This window comes from Vipera berus (assembly GCF_964194415.1).
Source record: "Vipera berus genome assembly, chromosome: 1".
In the NCBI taxonomy this organism is placed as follows: domain Eukaryota; kingdom Metazoa; phylum Chordata; class Lepidosauria; order Squamata; family Viperidae; genus Vipera; species Vipera berus.
Window position 1 is genome coordinate 10,758,910 of NC_138202.1, and position 26,849 is coordinate 10,785,758.

A 26,849-nucleotide genomic window follows, 5' to 3' on the forward strand; every position below is an offset into this window, starting at 1 on the left:
GTCGTGTCCGACCCATCGCGACCCTATGGACAACGTTCCTCCAGGCCTTCCTGTCCTCTACCATCTTCTGGAGTCCATTTAGGCTCACGCCTACTGCTTCAGTGACTCCATCCAGCCACCTCATTCTCTGTCGTCCCTTTCTTCTCTTGCCCTCAATCTTTCCCAGCATTAGGCTCTTCTCCAGTGAGTCCTTCCTTCTCATTAGGTGGCCAAAGTATTTGAGTTTTAGCTTCAGGATCTGGCCTTCTAAAGAGCAGTCAGGGTTGATCTCCTCTAGGACTGACCGGTTTGATCACCTTGCAGTCCAAGGGACTCGCAGGAGTCTTCTCTAGCACCACAGTTCAAAGGCTTCAATTCTTTGGCGCTCGGCTTTTTTTATGGTCCAGCTTTCACTGCCATACATTGCAACTGGGAAGACCATCGCCTTGACTATACGCACTTTTGTTGACAGGGTGATGTCTCTGCTTTTTAGTTTGATCCCCACAACGTAAAAAAACATGCTGAGACACTAGAAAGAGTGCACAGAAGATCAATAAGGATGATTAGGGGACTGGAGGCTAAAAGAACAGTTGCTGGAATTGGGTATGTCCAGTTTAACAAAGAGAAGGACGAGGGGGGACATGATAGCAGTGTTCCAATATCTCAGGGGCTGCCACAAAGAAGAGGAAGTCAAGCTATTCTCCAAAGCGCCTGAAGGCAGGACAAGAAGCAACGGATGGAAACTAGTCAAGGAGAAAAGCAACCTAGAACTAAGGAGAAACTTCCTGACAGTTAGAACAATTAATCAATGGAATAATGCTCCAACATTGGAGGTTTTTAAAAAGAGACTGGACAGCCATTAGTCTGAAATGGTATAGCAGGGGGTTGGACTAGAAGAACTCCAAGTCCCTTCCAACTATTCTGTTCTGTTCCATTCCGTTCCGTTCCATTCCATATATTCTATTCTATTCCTATTCCTATTCCTATTCCTATTCCTATTCCTATTCCAGGGCTTTTCAACCTTTTCACCCATTGTACCGCTTTTAGGATATGGCAACATCCAAGTACCACCAGTCGCCTAGCAAGGTGTCAAAAACTTGATGACCAAAAAAAAGGAAAAAAGTGATGAAGTACAGGTAGTCCTCAACTTACAACAGTTCGCTTAGTGGCTGTTCGAAGTTACAATGGCACTGAAAAAAGTGCCCCCCAAGCCACAGCCTAGCAAGACACCTGCCTACCCGCCCGGCGGCGCTCTTCCTCCTGTCCGAGGTTTTCATTGTTGTGGTCATTTCTGTTGAGGATTGGCAGCGGGGGTGGGGTGGGGGGGTGTTTGGTTTTTATTCCCCCCCCGCTGGGTGGTTGTAGCAGGTTTTGGTCACTTCACATGACCCTGGGACACTGTGACCATCATAAATATGAATCAGTTGCCAAGCATCCGAATGTAAATCACAAGACTCTGCAGATGCTGCAATATTCCAGCTGATCGGCGCTTCTTCTGGGCTCAGCAGAAGCACCAGGATCAGTGCCGATCTCCAGCTGGAGCCTGGCGCTGATCCCGGCGCTTCCGCTGAGCCCTGACAGCCCTGCAGCTCCAGCCGTCTCTCGCTCAGGCTTGTGCGGTGCTGTCACCAGTTCAGCTCATTCCCCTCCCCCACAAACACTTTTCTAGGATGGTCACGTACCACCTGCCAGGTGCCAATGTACCACAGGTGGTACCCGTACCACTGGTTGAAAAGCCCTGTTCTATTCTATTCTATTTTATTCTCTATGCTATTCACAGCCTGCTGGGCCAATTCAGCTTAGGTTTTCCCATTCTTACAATCTTGGGCGTTTCAAGGAACTCCCTGTGACACCACTGCTCGGTGAGCTGCATTGCTTACCAGTCTGTTTCCAGGTGCAATTCAAGGGGTTGGTGGTCACCTTTAAAGCCCTTCATGGCATGGATCCAGGTTACTTGAGGGAACATCTCACCCCATTGGGATTGCCCCATATCACTTGTGCTGGCAGAGGTTCCCATCAGCCCGAGTATTCCAGCTGGCCGGTTCTTATAATAATAATAATAATAATAATAAAGTTGGAAGGGACCTTGGAGGTCATCTAGTCCAACCCCCTGCTCAGGCAGGAAACCCTATACCATTGCAGACAAATGGCTGTCCAGTCTCTTCTTAAAAACTTCCAGTGTCCAGGAGGAGGGCCTTCTCTGCTGTGGCTCCTGCTTTTTGGAACATCTTACCCCACAACGTGAGGTTGCCCCCCCCTCCCATCCTATCATAACGGCCTAAAGACATGGCTCTGCCAGTCGACTTGGGGATCCAGTGGGGGATCAGCTCAGTGGAGGTGGTTGATTGAGTAGTAACAGATCCCACCTCCCCACCCACCCCTCACTGCGCTCCCGCCCTCCCTCCCCATGTGTCTTTGGCTTTAAGGTTTCTTTTTTGTTGTTGTTTTAAATAAGATGTAATTGTAAGCCACCCATGGGAAGATGGGCAGCCAATAAATTTTAAATATAAATAAATAAACTTGCAAGTGCCTGGCTCTTTGTAACCTGCTTCTCTTGTTTCCTTTTTTTATTTTTCTTATTTCTTAACGTTTTATTTATTTTATTTTCAGGCCTTCAGGAGAAATTGGAGAAACCTCCGATCGAAGAGCCCAAGAGTCCAGCCCCAGCCCCAGCCCAGCCCGTGGTGGAGTCTCAGATGCCTCTGGAGCACGATTTCCTGGGTTGCATGTCCAAGTAATACCGCTCTGTGGTTTTTTTTTTAATCTTGTGGTTTAGAATTTAGGAAGACGGGGAAAACTGAGGAAGTCGGGGAATGAAATTGTACTTGGATTGGATCAGATGCAAAACAAATTTTTTTTATTTATTATATTTGTATACCGCCCTTCTCCTGAAGGACTCAGGGCGGTGAACAGGGCACATAAAAATACAGAATACAAAAATTAAAAAAGAATTAAATAAGAGCCCGAGCTAAAACAGTAGAATAATATAAAAATCCACAATAAAAACCCCAGCACATCCCCCCAGGCCGGCTTGCTCAAATAGGTAGGTCTTCAGGCCGCGTCGGAAGGAGCGAAGGTCAGGTGCCATCCAGAGCTCAACCGGCAGCTGATTCCATAAAGCCGGAGCGCCCACAGAGAAGGACCTCCCCCTGGGGGCCACCAGCCGACATTCTCTGATCGGTGGCACCCTGAGGAGGCCCTCTCTGTGGGAACGCACAGGGCGGAGGGAAGCTGACGCCGGCAGCAGGTGATCCCCGAGGTACTCCGGACCCCTGCCATGTAGGGCCTTGAAAACTATTACCAAAACCTTGAACCTCACCCGGAAGACAACTGGTAGCCAATGCAGCTCGCGGAGCAGAGGTGTAACATGGGAGTACCGGGAAACTCCCAAGACAACTCTCGCGGCTGCATTCTGTACCAGCTGGAGCCTCCGAGTGGTCTTCAAGGGAAGCCCCATGTAGAGAGCGTTGCAGTAGTCCAGACGAGAGGTCACGAGCGCGTGAGTGACCGTGCATAAATCATCCCGGCTTAGATAGGGCCGCAACTGGCACACCAGGCGAACCTGGGCGAAAGCCCCCCTAGTCACAGCCACTATATGATCTTCCAAAGTAAGCCGCGAATCTAGGAGGACTCCCAAGTTGTGGGTGAAGCTGACCGTGGGGGCGGGGTAAGCCAAATATCTGCATTTGGTTTGAGGAAAGCATTGTTTCCCCTCCCTTTTCCTCCCCCCCCCCCGTTTTCTTTCCTCTGCATTAAATTCATCCAGGCAGCCTTTGACTTACAAGCATTCATTTAGTGACTGGTTTTTTCGTCATATGACCATAGGGATGCAGCTACGGTCGTAAAGTGTGAAAAGCCATCGTAACTCCTTTTCAGCGCCGTTGTAACTTTGACTGGTCACTAAATGAATGCTTGTAAGTCCATGGTCCCCTTCATGGATTACTGCCTTGTCGTGGCGAAGGGGCTTGCGTAATTCAATGAAGCTATGAGCTATGCCGTGCAGGGCCACCCAAGACGGACAGATCATAGCAGAGAGTTCTGACAAAACGTGATCCACTGGAGAAGGAAATGGCAACCCACTCCAGTATCTTTGCCATGAAAACCCTATGGACAGTACCAAAAGGCAAAACGATATGACGCTGGAAGATGAGCCCCTCAGGTCGGAAGGCGTCCAATATGCTACTGAGGAAGAGCAGAGGGCTAGTACTAGTAGCGCCAGAAAGAATGAAGCGACTGGGCCAAAGCCGAAAGGACGCTCAGCTGTGGATATGTCTGGTGGTGAAAGGAAAGTCCGATGCTGTAAAGATTTTTTCTCCATAGGAACCTGGAATGTAAGATCCATGAATCAAGGCAAGCTGGACGTGGTCAAACAAGAGATGTCAAGACTGAACATCGACATCTTAGGTATCAGCGAACTAAAATGGACAGGAATGGGGGAATTTAATTCAGATGACCATCAGGTATACTACTGTGGGCAAGAATCCCTCAGAAGAAATGGAGTAGCCTTCATAGTCAATAAAAGAGTAGGAAAAGCAATAATGGGATACAATCCTCAAAATGACAGAATGATCTCAGTTCGAATCCAAGGCAAACCATTCAATATCACAGTAGTCCAAGTCTATGCCCCAACCACCGGTGCTGAAGAGGATGAAATTGACCGGTTCTATGAAGCCCTACAGCACCTTATAGAACTAACACCAAAAAATGATGTCCTTATCATCATGGGGGATTGGAATGCTAAAGTAGGAAGCCAAAAGATAACCGGAATAACAGGCAAGTTTGGCCTTGGAGTACAAAATGAAGCAGGGCACAGGCTGATAGAATTTTGTCAAGAGAATACGATGGTCATAGCAAACACTCTTTTCCAACAACCCAAGAGACGGCTCTACACATGGACATCACCAGACGGTCAACACAGAAATCAGATTGACTATATGCTCTGCAGCCAAAGATGGAGAAGCTCTATACAGTCAGTAAAAACAAGACCAGGAGCTGACTGTGGCTCAGACCATGAGCTTCTTGTTGCAAAGTTTAAGCTTAAACTGAAGAAAGTAGGGAAAAGCACCAGGCCAGTCAGGTATGAATTAAATCATATCCCCGTTGAATATACAGTAGAGGTGACAAATAGATTTAAGGAATTAGATCTGATAGACAGGGTGCCTGAAGAACTATGGACAGAGGTTCGCAACATTGTACAAGAGGTAGCAACCAAAACCATCCCAAAGAAAAAGAAATGCAAGAAAGCAAAATGGCTGTCTGAGGAAGCTTTGCAAATAGCTGAGGAAAGGAGGGAAGCAAAAGGCAAGGGAGATAAAGAAAGATACGCCCAATTGAATGCAGAATTCCAAAGAATAGCTAGAAGAGATAAGAATGCCTTCTTAAATGAACAGTGCAAAGAAATAGAAGAAAACAATAGAATAGGGAGGACCAGAGATCTTTTCAAGAAAATTGGAGAGATGAAGGGAACGTTCAATGCAAAAATGGGCATGATAAAGGACCAAAATGGCAGGGACCTAACAGAGGCAGAAGAGATTAAGAAGAGATGGCAAAATTACACAGAAGAACTATACAAGAATGAGCTTAACGTCCCTGATAATCACAATGAGGTGGTCACTGACCTCGAGCCAGACATCCTAGAATGTGAAGTGAAGTGGGCCTTAGAAAAGCTGAGCAACAACAAAGCTAGTGGAGGTGACAGTATTCCAGCTGAGCTATTCAAAATCTTAAAAGACGATGCAGTAAAAGTGCTACACTCAATTTTCCAGCAAATTTGGAAAACTCAACAGTGGCCACAGGATTGGAAAAGATCAGTTTACATTCCAATTCCAAAGAAAGGCAGTGCCAAAGAATGTTCAAACTATCGCACCATTGCACTCATTTCTCATGCTAGTAAAGTTATGCTTAAAATCCTACAAGCTAGACTCCAGCAGTATGTGGATCGAGAACTACCAGAAGTACAGGCAGGATTTCGAAGAGGCAGAGGAACTAGAGATCAAATAGCCAATATACGCTGGATCATGGAGAAAGCTAGAGAGTTCCAGAAAAACATCTACTTCTGCTTCATTGACTATGCTAAAGCCTTTGATTGTGTGGATCATAACAAACTGTGGCAAGTTCTTAAAGAGATGGGAGTACCAGAACATCTTATTTGTCTCTTGAGAAACCTATATGCGGGCCAAGAAGCAACAGTGAGAACTGGACACGGAACCACTGATTGGTTCCAAATTGGGAAAGGTGTCCGGCAAGGCTGTATACTGTCGCCTTGCCTATTTAACTTATATGCAGAGCACATCATGAGAAAGGCAGGGCTAGAGGAGTCAAAAGTTGGAATTAAGATTGCTGGAAGAAATATCAACAACCTAAGATATGCAGATGATACCACTCTAATGGCAGAAAGTGAAGAGGAACTGAAGAGTCTCTTGTTGCGAGTGAAGAAGGAGAGTGCAAAAGTTGGGTTGAAACTAAACATTAAGAAAACCAAGATCATGGCATCCGGCCCTCTCAATTCCTGGCAAATAGATGGGGAAGAAATGGAGGTAGTGACAGATTTTATTTTCCTGGGCTCCAAGATCACTGCAGATGGGGACTGTAGTCAAGAAATTAAAAGACGCTTGCTCCTCGGGAGGAAAGCCATGGCAAATCTAGACAGCACACTAAAAAGCAGAGACATCACCCTGTCAACAAAAGTGCGTATAGTCAAGGCTATGGTCTTCCCAGTTGCAATGTATGGCAGTGAAAGTTGGACCATAAGAAAGGCTGAGCGCAAAAGAATTGAGGCCTTTGAACTCTGGTGCTGGAGAAGACTCCTGCGAGTCCCTTGGACTGCAAGGCGATCAAACCGGTCAGTCCTAGAGGAGATCAACCCTGACTGCTCTTTAGAAGGCCAGATCCTGAAGCTAAAACTCAAATACTTTGGCCACCTAATGAGGAGGAAGGACTCACTGGAGAAGAGCCTAATGCTGGGAAAGATTGAGGGCAATAGAAGAAGGGGACGACAGAGAATGAGGTGGCTGGATGGAGTCACTGAAGCAGTAGGCGTGAGCTTAAATGGACTCCAGAAGATGGTAGAGGACAGGAAAGCCTGGAGGAACATTGTCCATAGGGTCGCGATGGGTCGGACACGACTTCGCAACTAACAACAACAACAACAAAGTCCATGGTTGTATTATAACTTTTAAAATAAAATAAAAATAATATTGGCCAGCTGCCCTTTGGTTTTCTAGCTTAGTCCATATTGAACAACCGACACCAGTAAATTTATTTCTTTGGGGGGTGGTTTTTTTTTTCTTTTTCTGTTTTAATTTTTTTTCATTTATTAGTTCTCTTTATTTTCATGGTTTCTTTATTAGGTATAATTTAGTTCATCTTTTGTGGTATTGTTGAGATGTATTTTCTCTAAAAAAAATTAAGAACTCGGGTTGATAGCTCTGACGGTTTGACCGAAGCTCCATCTATATTTTTTTTAAATACGCATCAATGTAGATTAAAAAACAGACGGAGCTTCGATTGCCCAGTTGCCATCACCATCTCCACTTTTCTGATCTTCCCTTTCAGACACTCCTAGTTAGATTATATCCCTAATTAAACAGCAAAAGCTCTGTGAAATGTTAAATAAAGAATAAAACATGGGCAGAAGTACCAATTAGAAATCAACAGTTAATCAGCACTCAGAAGTAAGGCAAAAATCTTCATCCATGTACAGATGTATTACATTTTTATCAGCCTTTATAGCTTTAGTTAGGGACGCGGTGGCTCAGTGGGTTAGGACGCTGAGCTTGTCGATCGGAAGGTCGGCAGTTTGGCGGGTCGAATCCCGAGTGCCGCGTAACAGAGTTGAGCGCCTGTTACTCGTCCCAGCTTCTGCCAACCTAGCAGTTCGAAAGCACGTCAAAATGCGAGTAGAAAAATAGGGACCACTCCGGTGGGAAGGTAACAGCGTTCCGTGCGCCTTTGGCGTCTAGTCATGCCGGCCACATGACCACGGAGACGTCCTCGGACAAGCGCTGGCTCTTCGGCTTTGAAACGGAGATGAGCACCGGCCCCTAGAGTCGGAAACAACTAGCACACATGTGCGGGGGAACCTTTACCTTTACCTATAGCTTTAGTTATTTACTGAAGGCAGTGAATATACCTAATACACCATCCTCCTCCTATTTTCCCCACAACAACCCTATGAGGAGGTTTGGGCTGAGAGAGTGTGATTGACCCAAAGTCACCCAGCCAGCTTTCATGCCCAAGGTGGGACTAGAACTCCCAGCCTCCTGGTGATTGGCCCAAAGTCATCCAGCCGGCTTTCATGCCCAAGGTGGGACTAGAACTCCCAGTCTCCTGGTGATTGGCCCAAAGTCACCCAGCCAACTTTTCTGCCTAAGGCAGGACTAGAACTCATTGACTCCTGGTTTCTAGGCCAACATTTTAATTACTAGCAACATTGGCTCAACACATATAAATGGGGTTACATGTATTCCCCTTTTCCATCCGCCCATGGTAATTTTGTGGCCTCTTTTTGGCGGGTGGGGGGGCTGCTTCTGGGTGATACAGGCGTTCAGGGCTGCCCCGCTGGATTCTGGCTGCTTGTCTCTTCCTTTCCATCATGGTGATGCTCTGGCTGAGTTGCGCCAGTTTGGTGACTGCGCCGGATCAACATGTCAAGACTCAGGTAGGGAGAAATGAATAAGAGGTGGGTCCTTTCTGTAGCTCTGTTGATCACTGTAGAATAAGACTTTTTTTCCAGGACTTTTGAGGAATTTGGATTGCATGAACTCTGGTTCTGTAGATCAGGAAGACAAGTAGGGAGGGTGCTTCGGCCCCTGACTTTTTCCAAAAATCATTTTATCAATCTTTAAGTACCCAAAGAGGCACTATTGTTTTCTTTGGCAACAGGTTAATCTGTCAGTCCCTTTGGGAAATTAAAGTGTTTGATGCATTCAGAAGGAATTAGGTACCTTTTATTATCAATTTTAATAACTAATCAATGTATTCTAACATTTTTGCTCTCAAATACACACATAGTCCTTGGATTATGACCCTTCATTCAGCGACTATTCAAAGTTACGACAGCCCTAAATGAATGATACTTATGGTTAGTCCTCATCATTCTGGCTGTTGCAGCACCCTCATGGTGATCTGATTGTGATCTAGGCACCTGGATTGTGATTATGCTGTTGCAGCAAGTCACAGTCATGTGATCCTGGTTTCCGACCTTCCTTGACCACTTCCTGCAAGCAGAGTCATTGGGGAAGCCAGCAGGAAGTTGAAAATTGCTATCACGTGAGATCCTCACTTAGCAACCTGTAGAGTCTTCATTTAACAACAGCAATGAGGACTGCTGGAAACGCTCTCGCTTTCAATGCCAAAAATGTTATTCATCATTTGAACCTACAGCGAGTCATAATCTCCTTGCTGGTAGACGATCTTGTAAAAAAAACAAAACCCCATGCAATATTTGTGAAGCGCAGTACAGCAAAGCACAATAAAATGACATATCCTGTTATTTAGTTAGTTATTTATGTTGGAATTGCTCCCAAACGTCTTAAAAGGTACTTTGAGGATAGCAATAGCCATAGCGCTTATATATTGCTCCATTGTGCTTTACAGCACTCTCTGAGCTGTTTACACTGTTAGCATGTTGCCCCCAACAATTGGGGTCCTCATTTTTCAACCTCGGAAGGATGGAAGGCTGAGTCAACCTTGAGCCATTCAGGATCAAACTCCTGGCTGTGGGCAGAATTAGCCTGCAATACTGCATTCTAACCACTGTGCCACCAGGGCTCATGGTAGGAAGGGAAGGGAATTCTGGGAAGCATAGACAGAATGCAGCTATGAGGTTACCTATTGGCCACTCCCCTTCATACAATTATAGGTAGTTCTCAACTTATGGCCACAATTGGGATCAGCATTTCTGTTTTATAAGCAAGGCAATTGTTAAATGAATTAATCCCAATTTTGTGATCTTTTTGCCAGGGTTATTAAGCAAATTACTGTAATTGTTAAATGAATTGTGGGATCCTTAAGTGACTCTGGCTTCCCCCATTGACGTTTCTTGTGGGGAGCCAGCTGGGAAGGTTGCAAATGGTGATCACATGGCACTGGAATGCTGTCACAACTGTTGTAAATACATACTGCTTGCCAAGCACCCAAATTATGATCAGGTATCTGCGGATGCTGCAATGACCATAAGGGCAAAGGCTAACCATCAATCATTTTTTCAGTGTGGCTAAATGAATGGTTGCGAGCCCTGACTGTATAGAGTTGGAAGGCACTGCAAGAGAGTCTTCTAGTCCAGGGGTCTCCAACCTTGGCAACTTTACGACGTGTGCAGTTCAACTCCCAGAATTCCTCAGCCAGCCATGGGGAATTCTGGGAATTGAAGTCCACTGGTTTTAAAGTTGCCAAGGTTGGACACACCTGAATTAAAGAATCCTCAAGAAGCAGCATATAGAAGGAGAACTATATGCTGACTTTCAATGACAGCGCAGCCGTTTTTTGGGGTTTTTTTTGGTAACATCCTGTATCTTTCCTTGTAGCCCCTGAGCATCAATGGAGACAAAGAGTACCTAGAAGACCTAGACGGACCTGTGCCCTATTCCTTACGCCCCGTCATTGCTGTGGCCATCTGTCCCGCGGAGGAGAACAAGGAAGCAGGCCTACTGCCGGTCAAGGTGGATTTAGACAAGACTGTCCTCTAAGTGCCTGCCCCTGCCCCCTGTCTCCAGTCCTCTTAATGCCCCATCCGCCTCTGCCCCTCCTCCTGAGTTCCTCTGAACAACCTTCCATGATGCTTCCCAGCTCCCCCCATAGCACATTTTGTCACCGCTCTTTCATCCAGGAAGGTCGTGAGAAGCCCAGCAGTTTTCTGCAAGACCATGCTGGAACATCCAAGTTTGTGTCCTTTCACCAGCAGCGCCACTTTGGTTGTTGAGAAAGAGTGGGCTAGAGAGACCCTGACTCTCAAATGCTGCCACTGCTTTTGTGACGTTTGAAACGAACAAGCCCTGGTTGTCCCCAGCATAAGGTCCTGAGATTGGCTAGGGGGATTTGGGGAAATTTGCTTCTTTACTGAACAAGGCTAGGTGATTCCCTGTCCCTCTGCCTCAACACCAGTGGGGAGCTGCTGCTTATCCTGGTCTTCTTTTGTCTAAAAGAATTGGGGAGGGGGGCCCTTAATGGGGTGATGCCTGCTTTTTATCTGAGCTTTGGTGGGAATACAACAGGCAGAAAAGCCGAGGGTTGCTGATCATGAAAAGTTTGCTGTTTTTCTGTGCCCTGATTTGCCCGACAGACCAGGATAGGGTTCAGTGGATCATGATTTCCCAAGAAGCCACAACTACCTAGGTTGGCACACTGCATGAAACCATTGCCTATTTGAGCAGCTGAGTTTAGTTTAGTATTTACTAAATAAATTTATATGGCCACCCATTTCACTTGAACATGACTTTGAGCGGCATACAACCAACACTTAATATCATCGCTGTTTGAAAAAAACAAACCTTAAGCATTCGAATGAAAGTAGGATTGAAAGAGAGAACATCTAGCTAAACACAATATAACCATCCTATAGGCTCCCGATGGGATCCCCAAGCCCCATCTTGAAAATCCAAATTTTCAGGGCTTTCTGAAAGACTAGCAGGAACAGGGCTATCATCACCTTGGTGTGGAGGATGCTTCAGAGAGGGCAGGAGCCACAGCAGAAAAGGTGTTCATGCAGCAGGCTAAGCCACAAAGAAACTACCTTACAGTTTAGACTGCAGTGTGATCCAGCTTATATTTCCTTTTTTTACCACCTCACACCAAAATATATTTTGACAAACAAGATACAAAGGAAAGGCAGATTCCTCTGGATCAATGTTTCTCAACCTTGGCAACTTTAAGGTGCGTGGACTTCAACTCCCAGAATTCCCCAGCCTCTTTCCAAAGTCTTCTTTTGGGACTTTGGCCGCCAGCAAATACTGACCATATTGGATATAGGGGGACAAGCCAGATGATTGAGTGCGAAAATGAATTGGACCTAGATGGGAGCTATAGGAGCTATGAGAAACTCCTCTCCCCCTCCCCCCCCATTTCACCTGAGAGAGAAAGGCTCAATTCTACGATCCTTCCCTCCTGATCACATGACCCAGAATGGAGCTTCCTTCATTTTAATCCTGCTTGGCCACATGATCCAGAATGGACTGCTAGGTCCTTCATTCTAAGCTCCCTCCCTCCTGGTCATGTGACCCAGAATGGAGCTGTCCTTCATTTTAGCCTCCACCCTCTTGGTCACATGATCCAGAATGGAATATTAGGTCATCTTTTGTAAGCGCCCTCCTTCCTGGTCATGTGACCCAAAATGGCGCTCTTACATCCTCCATTTTGAGCCTCCTCCCTCTTGGTCACATGACCCCCCCCCAAAAAATAGCTGCCACATCCTGCATTCTGAGCTCCTTCCTCTCTTGGTCATGTGACCCAGAATGGGCTTTATATGACTTGCCCTGTGTTTCCCAGTTTGCTCAGACACAAATGGCTGCAATGGGAACAAAGAGCAGGAACGCTGCTGTAGTGTATGCAACTAAAGCATACACAGGCTGTCAGCACAGCAGGAGGCGCAGGGCTGGACAGCTCCAGGCTATAACCGCATTTGGCAGGAAAGCCTGGTTTAAACGAGTTTGACAGCCCCGGGCTATGGCCAGCTCTGGCGGGAAGCCAGGGTTTAAATCTATTGGTTGGTATTCACCTGGACAGGTATAAAGGTACACCAGATAACCCCCTTTCCCTAGCTTCGTTTCTGACCATCAATAAAGAAGTCTCTTCACCCAGCCGAGTGTCCGTCTCTGTGTGCGACCACGCTACATTACAGCTGCATTATTTCAGTACTCACAAGAAACTAGGCACTTACGGAATTTCCAGCTTCTGGAAAGAATTCCAGAAGCTGTTCTCTGTTGGCTCTCCCTGTTGTCTTTTTCTCTTGTGACAGGAGGCCCTTTGGCTCTCTGAATTTGGATCACAAGCTAAAACTGGCCAAGGACCTGGTCTCTGGGGCTGGGTATTCCTTTCTTGGCACTGCAATGCCAGTGTTCCTGCCCCCCAGATCAGATAAAAGAACTGTCAGCTTCATTCACACAACATGCTTAGCCTGATTAGTGTTAGCCTTGGTTCAGTTCTCTCTGGTTTAGTTGGGGGGGGGGGCGGAATTAGAGTTTTCTTTAATTCCTCTATTATTTTTATATAATTCAAGGTGGCGAACACACCTAATACTCTGTTGCTCCCCCTATTTTTCCCACAACAACAAACCTGTGAAGTAGGTTGGGCTGAGAGAGAGCGCCTGGCCCAGTGTCACCCAACCAGTTTTCATGCTTAAGGTGGGATTAGAACTCACAGCCTCCTGGTGATTGGCCCAAAGTGAGTGACTCAGCTGTTTTTCATGCCTAATTGGGGGGGTATTAGAATTCACTATCTCCTAGTGATTGGCTCAAAGTCACTCAGCCAGCTTTTGTGCCTAAAATGGGACTAGAACTCACAGTTTCCTGGTTTCTAGCCTGGTGCCTTCACCACTAGATCAAGCCAGCTCTCTTGTTGGTTTTATTCTGCAAGTCCAGAACAATGGGCAAACTCCGTAATCATGTTAAGTATGCTAAGGGGAGGCAGCGAGGGTGCACTGTGTCTAAAAATTGACGCTCCATGTCTGAGGCTTTCCTTCAAAGCTGCACTGTCTTTTTTTAAAAAAAACTTAAAAGTCCCACATCATTGGGAAACACCAAGAGAAGAAAACAAAGAGCAAAGGGGTACAGGGCTTCCTTCCTCAGAATCACTGAAGCAAAGCGAAGTTTGCTCCAAAATAATTCTCAACCTGTCATCTGCCCTGATTTTACTCAGAAACCTCTCTGAGTCTAACAGGGACATGTTGTTGTAGTTGTTACTGTTGTTGTTTCTATTAATTATTATTATGCCCTTGATGAATGCAGGGCACTTTCGCGAACCCAGTATGTGTTTGAGAGCGATGCCCATCCTTCCACTTTCTCCCCTCTGGAACCTCATCATGTACAGTAGTTATCATAAGTGCAAAAGTTTCTTCCCTCACGAACTGGTGTAATTTTTTTCGCTTGCTTGTACATTCAGCCTAAGGATTCTCTGTACATAGATTTAACTTATCTCCTCACCCCACTTTTGGCTCTCTAACTCTCTTCCCCACGTAACAGGGTGCGCGTCTGCGTGTGCGTATGTGAAAAAAGATGATGTCTGTGACCACGCAAAGCCTCACACACACACAAAAAGGGGTGGAACTTTGATCATGATGTTGTGGTCGTCATCTTGACCTTTTTTAAACCGCTTCTGCGGAGACGTTTGCTGCATATTCTGAGTTGAAAATACTGCTTAATATGTATGGGGCAAGAGTGGTCCCCAGCATGGTGTCCTCTAGATATATTAGGGTGGTAATTCCCAGAATGGGAAGTCAGCAACATAGCTGGAAGGCACCAGGTTGAAGAAGTGTGGGCGAAGCCAATCCAGAGCCTTTAGTTTGGCTAAAAGGAGCTTGCCTTGCACAGTAGCTTTTTAGATTTTTGAAACACTTAACTCTTAAATATATTCTGGCATTCTTCATACGGGAAGAGTATTAGGAAGGTTTATATATATTTTATATCTCTCTGAAGCTCATTCACCTTTCATCAAAATTTCTGCACCTAAATATTTGCGTGAAAAAATAAGCTATCTTCATGGTACCTTTGTTCTGCCTGGCTTGTTTTAATTCCCTTAAAATTGTCTTTTTCTTCCCCTCTTCTTAGGCTCTACATTTTTTTTCTCTTGGGGGAGAGTTCCAAAGGCATAAGGCCTTGGTTGAACTGAGGTGAGACTTGTTGAAGACTTGTATCTGCTAACTATATCTGTATCTTTAATAACCCCTTCTGTCTGTCCCGGAAATCCGGAGAAGTTGTTTATTTCGTTTATTAATTTAAATTTTAAAGAAAAGATACAATAAAATCAAAGCTGTGAAAAGGAACTGTCATTTTTACTATTTTTTTAGTTTGAAAGTTTATTTTTTCTTTTGAAAATTTTCAATCAACAACCCATGCTGTGTGCTTATTGCAGGAAATAAATTTGGAGATTCAGGCCTGAATAACTACATTTATTACAGATACACCTTTACAGAAATGTTTCGGGACTCACCTGATTAATGAAATCTAATTTAAAAAAACTGTGTGAGGTCCATTGTAGCTGATGCATTCTGCACATATTTGGATAAGTTTACATATGTTTGCACACAAATAAAGTGAAGTGAAAGAACGAGATATGCTTCTTTTGTCTAAGTACAGTGTTAGAAGAAGTATCCTATTTTCTGTGAATGCCTCTTCTTAATTAGAGGTGCATATTCTTAACTTCTGGCTGTGTGGGCAGCAAAACCTTGGATTATCTCATTAAAAATTCCATGAAATTATAATGGGGAAGGGCTCATTTAAGGCTTTCTGGAGAACAAGATTAGCCTTGAGGGATCAATCCAAGGACCATCTTAGTTAAGCATTTTTCTCATAGCAGCCAGATTTATATCTTGATTTTATTTACATCATCTGTAGCCCAGCTGATCTATAGCCTCTAGGATACTACTCACAAGTGGGAAATTGTGAATACCCCTCCCTGTACATGGAATTATTCCAAATATTTGGAGGCCTGCTTCCTCCAGTGGTAACACTGAGTCTTGAAGACTGATAATTCTCGATATTAATTTTTAATTCACTTTTAATGTTTTATAAATATATATACTTGTTTTGTTTGAATTTATTTAGTTCTCATTTAAAGCCATGTAATGTACCGGCAGTCCCCGATTTATGTCGACAATTGGGACTGGAATGTCCATTGTAAGTTGTTGCAGTGATTAGTTGAGTTAGACCTGATTTTGGGACAATTTTTACTGCAGTCATTGTGCACATCACTGTGGTTGTTAAGTAAATTGCACAGTCATTAAGTGAATCCAGCTTCCCAGTTGCATTTTTTGACAGAAATCGGCAAAAAAGAGGTAGCACATCGCGATCACTTAATAGCAGGATGCTGCAACTTGGTCATAAATGTGAGCTGGTTGCTAAGTGCCAGAAGTGTGATCATGTGACTGGGAGTGGTGTCATAGTCGAAAGTGCAAGTATAGTTTGTAAGTCACTTTTTCTAAGGCCATTGTAACTTTGAACTGTTGTTAAACGATTGCTTATAAGTCAAGGATTACGTGTAATGGACATCACCATGTCTTCTGATAGCAGAGGTGGGGAACTATGGTTCCTTCATGACTTGTGGACTCTTAACTCCCAGCATTCCTGGGCCAGCATCTTAAAGTGGCAGAGGTTAAGAATCACAGGCCAAGCTGAATGGAAGCTCCAGACAATTCCTTTTACCCTCAGACCTAGAAAGGGAATGTGCTATGGATAATTTTTTAAAAATACATCAAAGATTATAGAAATATTATAGAGATGCTTTGCCTCTGACTTGCAGAGGAGAAACATTAACATTTCTGGGGCAGTATTTCTCAGCCTTGACAACTTTAAGATGGGTGGACTTTAACTCCCAGCATTCCCTAACCAGCATGCTGCCTGGAGAATGCTGGGAGTTGAAGTCCACCCATCTTATAGTTGCCAAGGCAGAAACACTACTATAGAGCAACGAGAAATTTTTTGTTTAATCCTTGTACTTTCGAAAAGCACCATTTCTTTTTATTGATTAACATGTTTCTCTTTAGGACAGGGTCACATCACCCTGCCAACAAAAGTGCATATAGTCAAGGCTATGGTCTTCCCAGTTGCAATGTATGGCTGTGAAAGTTGGACGATAAAAAAGGCTGAGCGCCAAAGAATTGAGGCCTTTGAGCTATGGTGCTGGAGAAGACTCCTGCGAGTCCCTTGGACTGCAAGGCGATCAAACCGGTCAGTCCTAGAGGAGATCAACCTTGTCTGCTCTTTAGAAGGCCAGATCCTGAAGCTAAAACTCAAATCCTTTGGCCACCTAATGAGAAGGAAGGACTCACTGGAGAAGAGCCTAATGCTGGGAAAGATTGAGGGCAAGAGAAGAAGGGGACAACAGAGAATGAGGTGGCTGGATGGAGTCACTGAAGCAGTAGGCGTGAGCCTAAAGGGACTCCAGAAGATGGTAGGATAGGAAGACCTAGAGGAACGTTGTCCATGGGGTCGCGAGGGGTCAGACATGACTTGGCAGCTAACAGCAACACCAGAAAGCACTTTTTTCCTACGCTCAGCTGGGTCAGACCCAACAAGAATGGCTGGCCAGGTTCATACTCTGGCTCTGTTTATGCAACATACTTAAAGAGTGATTAAACTAAATTTTCTTGGTTTACATGACATTTAGCTAGGTTTAAAACACATGCTAACTTTGACTGTTACAGGGTTGGGTAATTGGGAGTCCTGCATATCTTGTTAACCCAAACATAGGCTCTGTTTGCACAAATATTAGAAATATTACCGCAGAGGCCAGCAGGGAGATGGCCTTGAAGGATGAACACAGTGCAGCAGCCATTAATGAATGAATGAATGAACCTTTATTGTCAAAGTACAACCATGTATACATTGAGATTGGCTGAGCCTCCCTTCGTGCCCCCACCCCCCAGCTTACAGTGACACAAACCCTCCATCTTATTACACCATGTGAACTAATTGCACAACACACCGGCCTCGCAAGTCAATTATGCATAAAGTTTATAAAAAATATTTCCCATTCAAAAGCCTAACAGCCCATGGATAAAGGCTGTTTTTCAGCTTGTTGGTGCGGCTGGCTATACTCCTATATCTCCTACCCGATGGTAGGAGAGTAAAGAGATAAAAATTACAAAAATAATCAGCTTTGCCTGGAAGACAGGAAGGGTGAAGAAGAAACTCAAGATCACCCTCTTTAACTCTCTGAAATGTAAGAGAGAAGGAAACAGGAACACTGTTTGGCATTCAGGATTACAGCCTATGCCAGGGGTCTGCAACCTTGACAACTTTAAGACTTGTGGACTTCAGCTCCCAGAATTCCTCAGCCAGCTATGCAGACCCTTGGCCTATGCCAATTCAGTAGAATGTTAGTATATTGCTTATGGTCGGCTTGGTGATCTGGTTTACCTCAAAGGGCTGACAGGCTGGCTAATTTGTGGTTGTGCAACTCCTGCAGAAGTAGCTGATTAATGTCTTGAATGGAGAACTGAACCAGGGAACAGATTCCCTAGTCCAGGGGTAGGCAACCTTGGCTCTTTTATGACTTGTGGACTTCAACTCCCATGGCTGGCTCAGGAATTCTGGGAGCTGAAGTCCACAAGTCATAAAAGAGCCAAGGTTGCCTACCCCTGCCCTAGTCCAAGCATCCCTTTATATATTTTGGACCCACATTTACGACCACAATCAGGACCAGAATTTCCATGGCTAAGCAAGGCAGTTGTTAAGTCAGTTACATCCAATTTTACGACCTTTTTTGGCGTGGCTGTTAAGTGAATCACTGCAGTTGTTAAAGTCAACCGTGCAGTTAAGGAAATCTGGCTTTCCCCATGGACTTTGCTTGTTGGAAACTTGCGGATGGCAATCACGTGACCTTCGCATGCTGCAGCCATCATAAAATACATGCCAGTTGCCAAGCACCCAAATTTTGATCATGTGTCTGTGGGGACACTGCAATGGTTGTGCAAAAGAGACAATCACACAGCCCAAAAGGGACCAAAAAGACCCAAGCACCTCCCCACCAGTAATCAGCACCCAGATCAGCATAGATTAACTCCAAGGTCAACTTCAGACCAACAATCAAGTGGTAAGCAATACCCCAATCAAGAAACTGTATACACTATTGAAACAGCGACGTCTATACTGGCTTAGGCATGTCGTGAGAATGGCCGATGGTCGGATTCCGAAAGATGATCTGTATGGAGAACTAGTGCAGGGAAAGCGCCCCAGAGGGAGACCAGAGCTGCGATATAAGGATATCTGCAAGAGGGATTTAAAGGCCTTGGGAATGGACATTAACAATTAGGAAACCTTGACCTCGGATCGTTCAGCTTGGAGGCTAAAGACGCAGCATGGCATTCTCCAATTCGAAGAGACATTTGTGCGGCAGGCTGAGGGAAAGAGGCAGTCCTGAAACCAGTGAAATCTGGGGCCTGGACAGGGGACAGGTTGTATCTGCCCTCAGTGTGGATGGGACTGCCACTCTCAAATTGGCCTTTTCAGCCACACCAGATGCAGCTTTAGGACCCCCTTCCAGAGCACGATACCGTACTCTCTCGAGACTGAAGGATTCCAACGAATCAAGAAACTGCCAAAGAGCCAACAGTAAATAACCCAACCAATCTCCTAAGACAGGGGTCTCTAGACTTGGCCCTTTTATGACTCGTGGATTTCAACTACCAGAATTCCTCAGCCAGGCGCACCATGCCTGGCTGAGGAATTCTGGGAGTTGAAGTCCACAAGTCATAAAAGGGCCACGTTTGAAGACCCCTGATATAAACTGACAGCAAACAGCACTCCTTACTAGCACTGATGATGTTACCTAGTTAGGGCAATGAAACGTCTGCAAGAAAACAAGCAAGCTCAGAGAGCACCAAGGACCCCTCGTGTCAACCCTGAGCTACAAGTATTCTCCTTCATTCACTGCATACATTTTTCCAAGCTTAAATCTGGCATTGTAAATTCTTCCAGAAGACAAATATCTGCATAAGATTTTGTTGCCCTAGTTGTTTTGACTGACATCCTGCCTTTTGTTTAGGAGCACCAGTACAATTGGCATAGTTGTTAAGCAAATAACTGCAGCTGTTAAGTGAATCATGTGGTCATTAAGCAAATCTGACTTCCCCCACGGATTTTTTTTTTTGTGGTAAATACACGCTGGTTGCCATGTGCCCAAATTTTGATCACGTGACCGTGGGGATGCTGCAATGGGCGTTAAGTGTAAGGATCAATCATCAGTCACTTTTTGGTGCTGTTTCACTTAGAATGGTCACTAATTGAATGATTGTAAGTCGAGGATTACTTGTATGTCACGCTGACACTCTGTAAAAACTACCCTGTGAGCTGATTTAGTTTCAACCTAGAGAAAGGAGCACCCACACAAGCAGCAACTGTGTTATCCAAACACCATCATGGATGAAGAACAACAAAACAAAGCAAATGAAGGAGCTCCCCCTCCCCCCCCCACTTTTCTGGCATTTGTTTGCTGTCAGATGGGAATTCATGCGACTCCCTTGTTTTTAGATTCACTTTGACGCCTACACATTATGAGACCAGCAGAGCATCCAATCCCATATTTGTGTATAAGGAATAAACAGGGAGGGTGTGTTTGGTGGAGGGAGGGGGAAAGAGACATTTTGTGCTTGCAGCAGAAGCTACGAGAAGAAATTACTATGTATGTAAAAAAACATGGGTATGTGCCCCCTGTCCAGATGACAAATAAAACAGTGGTTTTTCCACCATGAGGTCAGTGCCGATTCTTAGCAACCACTGAGAGTGGTTTTCTCCAACTGATCTGCTTCCAGCTGCTTCTTCAGGTGTGCCCATCACTGCTGAAATGGCAGTCCATTCCGGTTATTCCAAATAAATAAAGACTATTAAGCATCCATGTGAAGGATTGGTTCACAAAACATACTAAGGCAAGGGTTGGATTTCCAAAACACACATTAAAAACCACTTTAGTGCAGACTTAAATTTCTAGGCTGCTCAACTCTGCCCTGATTCTGGGTGGTCTATAAATTTAGTCTAGTAGTGTGTAATAAGATCTTAACCTAGGGAAGTAATGTCAGATTAGCAAACGTATCGATGTAACCACAGTTTATAAGCTACCATAAAATGCAATACAGCAGAATATTAAAGTGAAATAGTTAAAAGTGTTTTAGATGTATGAAGGTTAAAATAAGACAATGCCAGAGCTACAGCGAAGAAGCATTTCTTTCTAACTTTAAATGTCAGAAGAGCAAAAGTAGCAACTTGGTTGCTAACACCTGGAAACACATCTGCAAGGAGGTAGTTCAACTGTTGGGGGTCCATGTCCCTGAGTTCACCTGCCATCAATAATTTGGCTTTAACCTAATTGTACATGGAGCACCCCCTTCATGGATTACTGCCTTGTCGTGGCGAAGGGGCTTGCGTAATTCAATGAAGCTATGAGCTATGCCGTGCAGGGCCACCCAAGACGGAAAGGTCATAGCAGAGAGTTCTGACAAAACGTGATCCACTGGAGAAGGAAATGGCAAACCACTCCAGTATCTTTGCCATGAAAACCCTATGGACAGTACTAAAAGGCAAAACGATATGATGCTGGAAGATGAGCCCCTCAGGTCGGAAGGCGTCCAATATGCTACTGGGGAAGAGCAGAGGACTAGTACTAGTAGCGCCAGAAAGAATGAAGCGACTGGGCCAAAGCCGAAAGGACGCTCAGCTGTGGATATGTCTGGTGGTGAAAGGAAAGTCCGATGCTGTAAAGATTTTTTCTCCATAGGAACCTGGAATGTAAGATCCATGAATCAAGGAAAGCTGGACGTGGTCAAACAAGAGATGACAAGACTAAACATTGACATCTTAGGTATCAGCGAACTAAAATGGACAGGAATGGGTGAATTTAATTCAGATGACCATCAGGTATACTACTGCGGGCAAGAATCCCTCAGAAGAAATGGAGTAGCCTTCATAGTCAATAAAAAAATAGGAAAAGCAGTACTGGGATACAATCCTCAAAATGACAGAATGATCTCAGTTCGAATCCAAGGCAAACCATTCAATATCACAGTAGTCCAAGTCTATGCCCCAACCTGTTCTGAACCAGCCCTCTTCTCGCACCCCTAATCAAAAGAAGAGTCTGGAAAGCGTCCAAGGCTAAAAGGCTTCTGCCAAGATTTAATTACGCAGTTAACAAAAACACAAGAGCTTGTCTTCTCAAGCGGAAAAGGTTGCTTTCAGCAACCAGCCCCTCCCCAAACACTTCTTTTATAGAGAGCTCAGGGCGTGGTCTCCCTGTGCCTCCTCCCGAGGAGTCCCATAGTCTTTCTTTGTTTGTCCCTGCTCGTCTGCCTCCTGCGTCGGGCGTCCTTGAACAGGGCCAGCTGTGGGTCATCATCCTCCGCACTCTCGGGCTCACACAGCTGAGAAGAGGTCCCCGGCTGAGGGCTCTGCAAAGCCTCCAAATCATCATCATCAGCCGGTTCGTTTCCCTCCTCCCCCACATCTGAGTCCTCCGATACATCGGAGCCGGCTGTCGGACCCACAGGCTGGCCCTGAGTCACAACACAACCACCAGTGCTGAAGAGGATGAAATTGACCGGTTCTATGAAGCCCTACAGCACCTTATAGAACTAACACCCAAAAATGATGTCCTTATCATCATGGGGGATTGGAATGCTAAAGTAGGAAGCCAAAAGATAACGGGAATAACAGGCAAGTTTGGCCTTGGAGTACAAAATGAAGCAGGGCACAGGCTGATAGAATTTTGTCAAGAGAATACGATGGTCATAGCAAACACTCTTTTCCAACAACCCAAGAGACGGCTTTACACATGGACATCACCAGACGGTCAACACAGAAATCAGATTGACTATATGCTCTGCAGCCAAAGATGGAGAAGCTCTATACAGTCAGTAAAAACAAGACCAGGAGCTGACTGTGGCTCAGACCATGAGCTTCTTGTTGCAAAGTTTAGGCTTAAATTAAAGAAAGTAGGGAAAAGCGCTAGGCCAGTCAGGTATGAATTAAATCATATCCCTGTTGAATATACAGTAGAGGTGACAAATAGATTTAAGGAATTAGATCTGATAGACAGAGTGCCTGAAGAACTATGGACAGAGGTTCGCGACATTGTACAACAGGTAGCAACCAAAACCATCCCAAAGAAAAAGAAATGCAAGAAAGCAAAATGGCTGTCTGAGGAAGCTTTGCAAATAGCTGAGGAAAGGAGGGAAGCGAAAGGCAAGGGAGAAAAAGAAAGATACGCCCAATTAAATTCAGAATTCCAAAGAATAGCTAGAAGAGATAAGAATGCCTTCTTAAATGAACAATGCAAAGAAATAGAAGAAAACAATAGAATAGGGAGGACCAGAGATCTTTTCAAGAAAATTGGAGAGATGAAAGGAACGTTTCATGCAAAAATGGGCATGATAAAGGACCAAAATGGCAGGGACCTAACAGAGGCAGAAGAGATTAAGAAGAGGTGGCAAAATTACACAGAAGAACTATACAAGAATGAGCTTAACGTCCCTGATAATCACAATGAGGTGGTCACTGACCTCGAGCCAGACATCCTAGAATGTGAAGTGAAGTGGGCCTTAGAAAAGCTGAGCAACAACAAAGCTAGTGGAGGTGACAGTATTCCAGCTGAGCTATTCAAAATCTTAAAAGACGATGCAGTAAAAGTGCTACACTCAATTTGCCAGCAAATTTGGAAAACTCAACAGTGGCCACAGGATTGGAAAAGATCAGTTTACATTCCAATTCCAAAGAAAGGCAGTGCCAAAGAATGTTCAAACTATCGCACCATTGCACTCATTTCTCATGCTAGTAAAGTTATGCTTAAAATTCTACAAGCTAGACTCCAGCAGTATGTGGATCGAGAACTACCAGAAGTACAGGCAGGATTTCGAAGAGGCAGAGGAACTAGAGATCAAATTGCTAACATACGCTGGATCATGGAGAAAGCTAGAGAGTTCCAGAAAAACATCTACTTCTGCTTCATTGACTATGCTAAAGCCTTTGATTGTGTGGATCATAACAAACTCTGGCAAGTCCTTAAAGAGATGGGCATACCAGACCATCTTATTTGTCTCTTGAGAAATCTATATGCGGGTCAAGAAGCAACAGTGAGAACTGGACACGGAACCACTGATTGGTTCAAAATTGGGAAAGGAGTCCGGCAAGGCTGTATACTGTCGCCTTGCCTATTTAACTTATATGCAGAGCACATCATGAGAAAGGCAGGGCTAGATGAATCAAAAGTTGGAATTAAGATTGCCGGAAGAAACATCAACAACCTAAGATATGCAGATGATACCACTCTAATGGCAGAAAGTGAAGAAGAACTAAAGAGCCTCTTGTTGCAGGTGAAGAAGGAGAGTGCAAAACTTGGGTTGAAACTAAACATTAAGAAAACCAAGATCATGGCATCCGGCCCTCTCAACTCCTGGCAAATAGATGGGGAAGAAATGGAGGTAGTGACAGATTTTATTTTCCTGGGCTCCAAGATCACTGCAGATGGGGACTGTAGCCAAGAAATTAAAAGACGCTTGCTCCTGGGGAGGAAAGCCATGGCAAATCTAGACAGCACACTAAAAAGCAGAGACATCACCCTGCCAACAAAAGTGCGTATAGTCAAGGCTATGGTCTTCCCAGTTGCAATGTATGGCAGTGAAAGTTGGACCATCAGAAAGGCTGAGCGCCAAAGAATTGAGGCCTTTGAACTATGGTGCTGGAGAAGACTCCTGCGAGTCCCTTGGACTGCAAGGCGATCAAACCGGTCAGTCCTAGAGGAGATCAACCCTGACTGCTCTTTAGAAGGCCAGATCCTGAAGCTAAAACTCAAATACTTTGGCCACTTAATGAGAAGGAAGGACTCACTGGAGAAGAGCCTAATGCTGGGAAAGATTGAGGGCAATAGAAGAAGGGGACGACAGAGAATGAGGTGGCTGGATGGAGTCACTGAAGCAGTATGTGTGAGCCTAGATGGACTCCAGAAGATGGTAGAGGACAGGAAGGCCTGGAGGAACATTGTCCATAGGGTCGCGATGGGTCGGACACGACTTCGCAACTAACAACAACAACAACATGGAGCACTGGAAGACATAATGAAGAATGTCTGAATAATATCCAACACCACCAAGACAAAAATGTTGATGATTGAACTGCAGTGGTTTCACATTAGACGGCTGGCTGAGGAATTCTGGGAGTTGAAGTCCACAAGTCACAAAAGGGCCAAGTTTGAAGACCCCTGCATTAGTAGATAAGAGCATTCAGGTTCTTGATTACGGAAGCAATAGATGCATCTTGGTGGAGCAGTGGGCTAATGCCTCCATAAGTAACACCATCTGCCTGCAATTAGTGCAGGTTCGCATCCCACCAGGCTCAAGGTTGACTCAGCCTTCCAGCCTTCCGAGGTAGGTAAAATGAGGACCCAGATTGTTGGGGGCAATTAAGCTGACTTTGTAATAATGCCGCTTGGGGGGGGAAGCCCTAATAAGCAGGCATGTACATAGAATGAAGGCTATTGCTAAGCACATTGATTTGTGCTTTAGATTATAAGCCGCCCTGAGTCTTCGGAGAAGGGCGGGATATAAATGGGATTAAAAATAAAAAATAATAATAAAAAAATCTTGGAATGCCTGCGGAGTCAAGCTGCAAATAGTTCAAACTGTAGATCAAGGGTCCCCAACCGCCGGGCTGCAGTTTGTACGAAACCGGGCTGCAGGAGAAAAAAGTGAATGGACCTTTGTGTGCGAGCGCAAGTGCCTGTTGCTTGCGCAAGTGGAGCCTCAGGTGCAAGCACAAGTGTCTGCCGCGCATGTTAGTGGTGCTCACACAAATGGAGCTGTGCACATGTGGGCACCTGCCACTCACATGGTGCCCCATGTCGGGCCGGGCCACCAAGCTGGAAAAGTTGGGGACAGCAGCTGTAGAGCAGAGGTCCCAAACCTTTTGGGCACCAGGGACTGGTTACGTGGAGGATGTGTAGTTTTGTGTGCTGCCTGCATCCTGTGGATGGGGCTTTTCTTGTTTGTGCGGACCGGTTGCTGGGATGCCACGGACCCGTACCGGTCCACGGACTGGGGTTTGGGGACCCCTGCTGTAGAGGGTCCATCAATATGATTGTTAAGAGTTGACACTGACTTGGTGTACATAATTACATCCATCATCGAGCTAGATATTAGCAGACAAGAGAAATAGATTTAGGTTGGATACTGGGAAGAACTATCTAACCATCAATCAAACAGGCTGCCTTGTAAAGCAGTGTGCCTTGCTTCAGGCCCCTGAACAGAAGCCGAGTAGCCCTACGTCCGAAATGCTTCAGCAGATCTTGAATCATTTAGGAACTTGGACTAGAATGATTCCGAGTCCCTTCCAACTCTGTGCTTTTATTTTTCTATTATTCATAAGGCTGAGACCTAGATTAAAGCTGCCCTGGAATGCATATTTATGTAAATTAAGGTTTCGGGAACATTTTTTTTCCAAAATCTGCAAGATGATGGGCATAAACTAGTGATCTAAGCCCCATTCCTTCTGTCATGTATACTGTAGAAATAGAATCGCAAGGATGGGCCAACTGTCTTGCAGGTTTTACCTCTCTGCACAAATAGCCCTGTGTGGATTCAGCCTGCACTTGTTTTTGAGGAGGCATCCCTAGACTTGTTCCCTTTAGCTAGTTTGGTTTAGCTTTTGTGCCTGGCTATGGATTATGGGAGATGAGGTCCAGGAGGCACCATGGAGAAAATCACCAAGAATTCTTATAACAACAACAACAACAACAACAGACAAGCACCTGCAACATAACACCCCAGACTTAACAATTGTTGATAAGAAAGACAAAAAAGTCTGAATAGGGGATGTGGCAGTGCCTGGAGACAGCAGAATAGACGAGAAAGAACTGGAGAAGATAACAAAATACAAAGACCTACAAATAGAAATAGAAAGACTGTGGCAAAAGCAAGCAAGGGTAGTACCAATAGTAATAGGCGCCTTGGGTGCAATCCCAAAACAACTGGAGCACCACTTGAACACCACTGGCATTGACAAATTCGCCATTAGTCAATTACAAAAGGCGGCCTTACTAGGAACTGCTTCCATCCTGCAACGATATCTGTAATACCATCAAACATTCACATCTGCCTATTCCAGGTCCTTGATAAGGACTCGATAGGTAGACAAAAATGCCAAATCCAGTCTGAACATCTGGCTGACTGTGCGATGATTAAT

The 26,849-nt window shown here is 44.9% G+C and overlaps 1 protein-coding gene across 1 annotated transcript in view; it reads left to right on the plus strand.

The window, feature by feature from the left end:
* The window catches only part of TMEM59L (transmembrane protein 59 like), a 42,294-nt gene extending 28,623 nt beyond the window's left edge, over window positions 1-13,671 (plus strand). Inside the window, exons 6-8 of the mRNA XM_081338996.1 lie at window positions 2,590-2,713; window positions 8,521-8,638; window positions 10,506-13,671. Of these exons, the coding sequence (XP_081195122.1) occupies window positions 2,590-2,713; window positions 8,521-8,638; window positions 10,506-10,667 (404 nt within the window). The 3' untranslated portion in view covers window positions 10,668-13,671. The remainder of the gene's footprint in view (window positions 1-2,589; window positions 2,714-8,520; window positions 8,639-10,505) is intronic.
* Window positions 13,672-26,849: the final 13,178 nt, after the last annotated feature.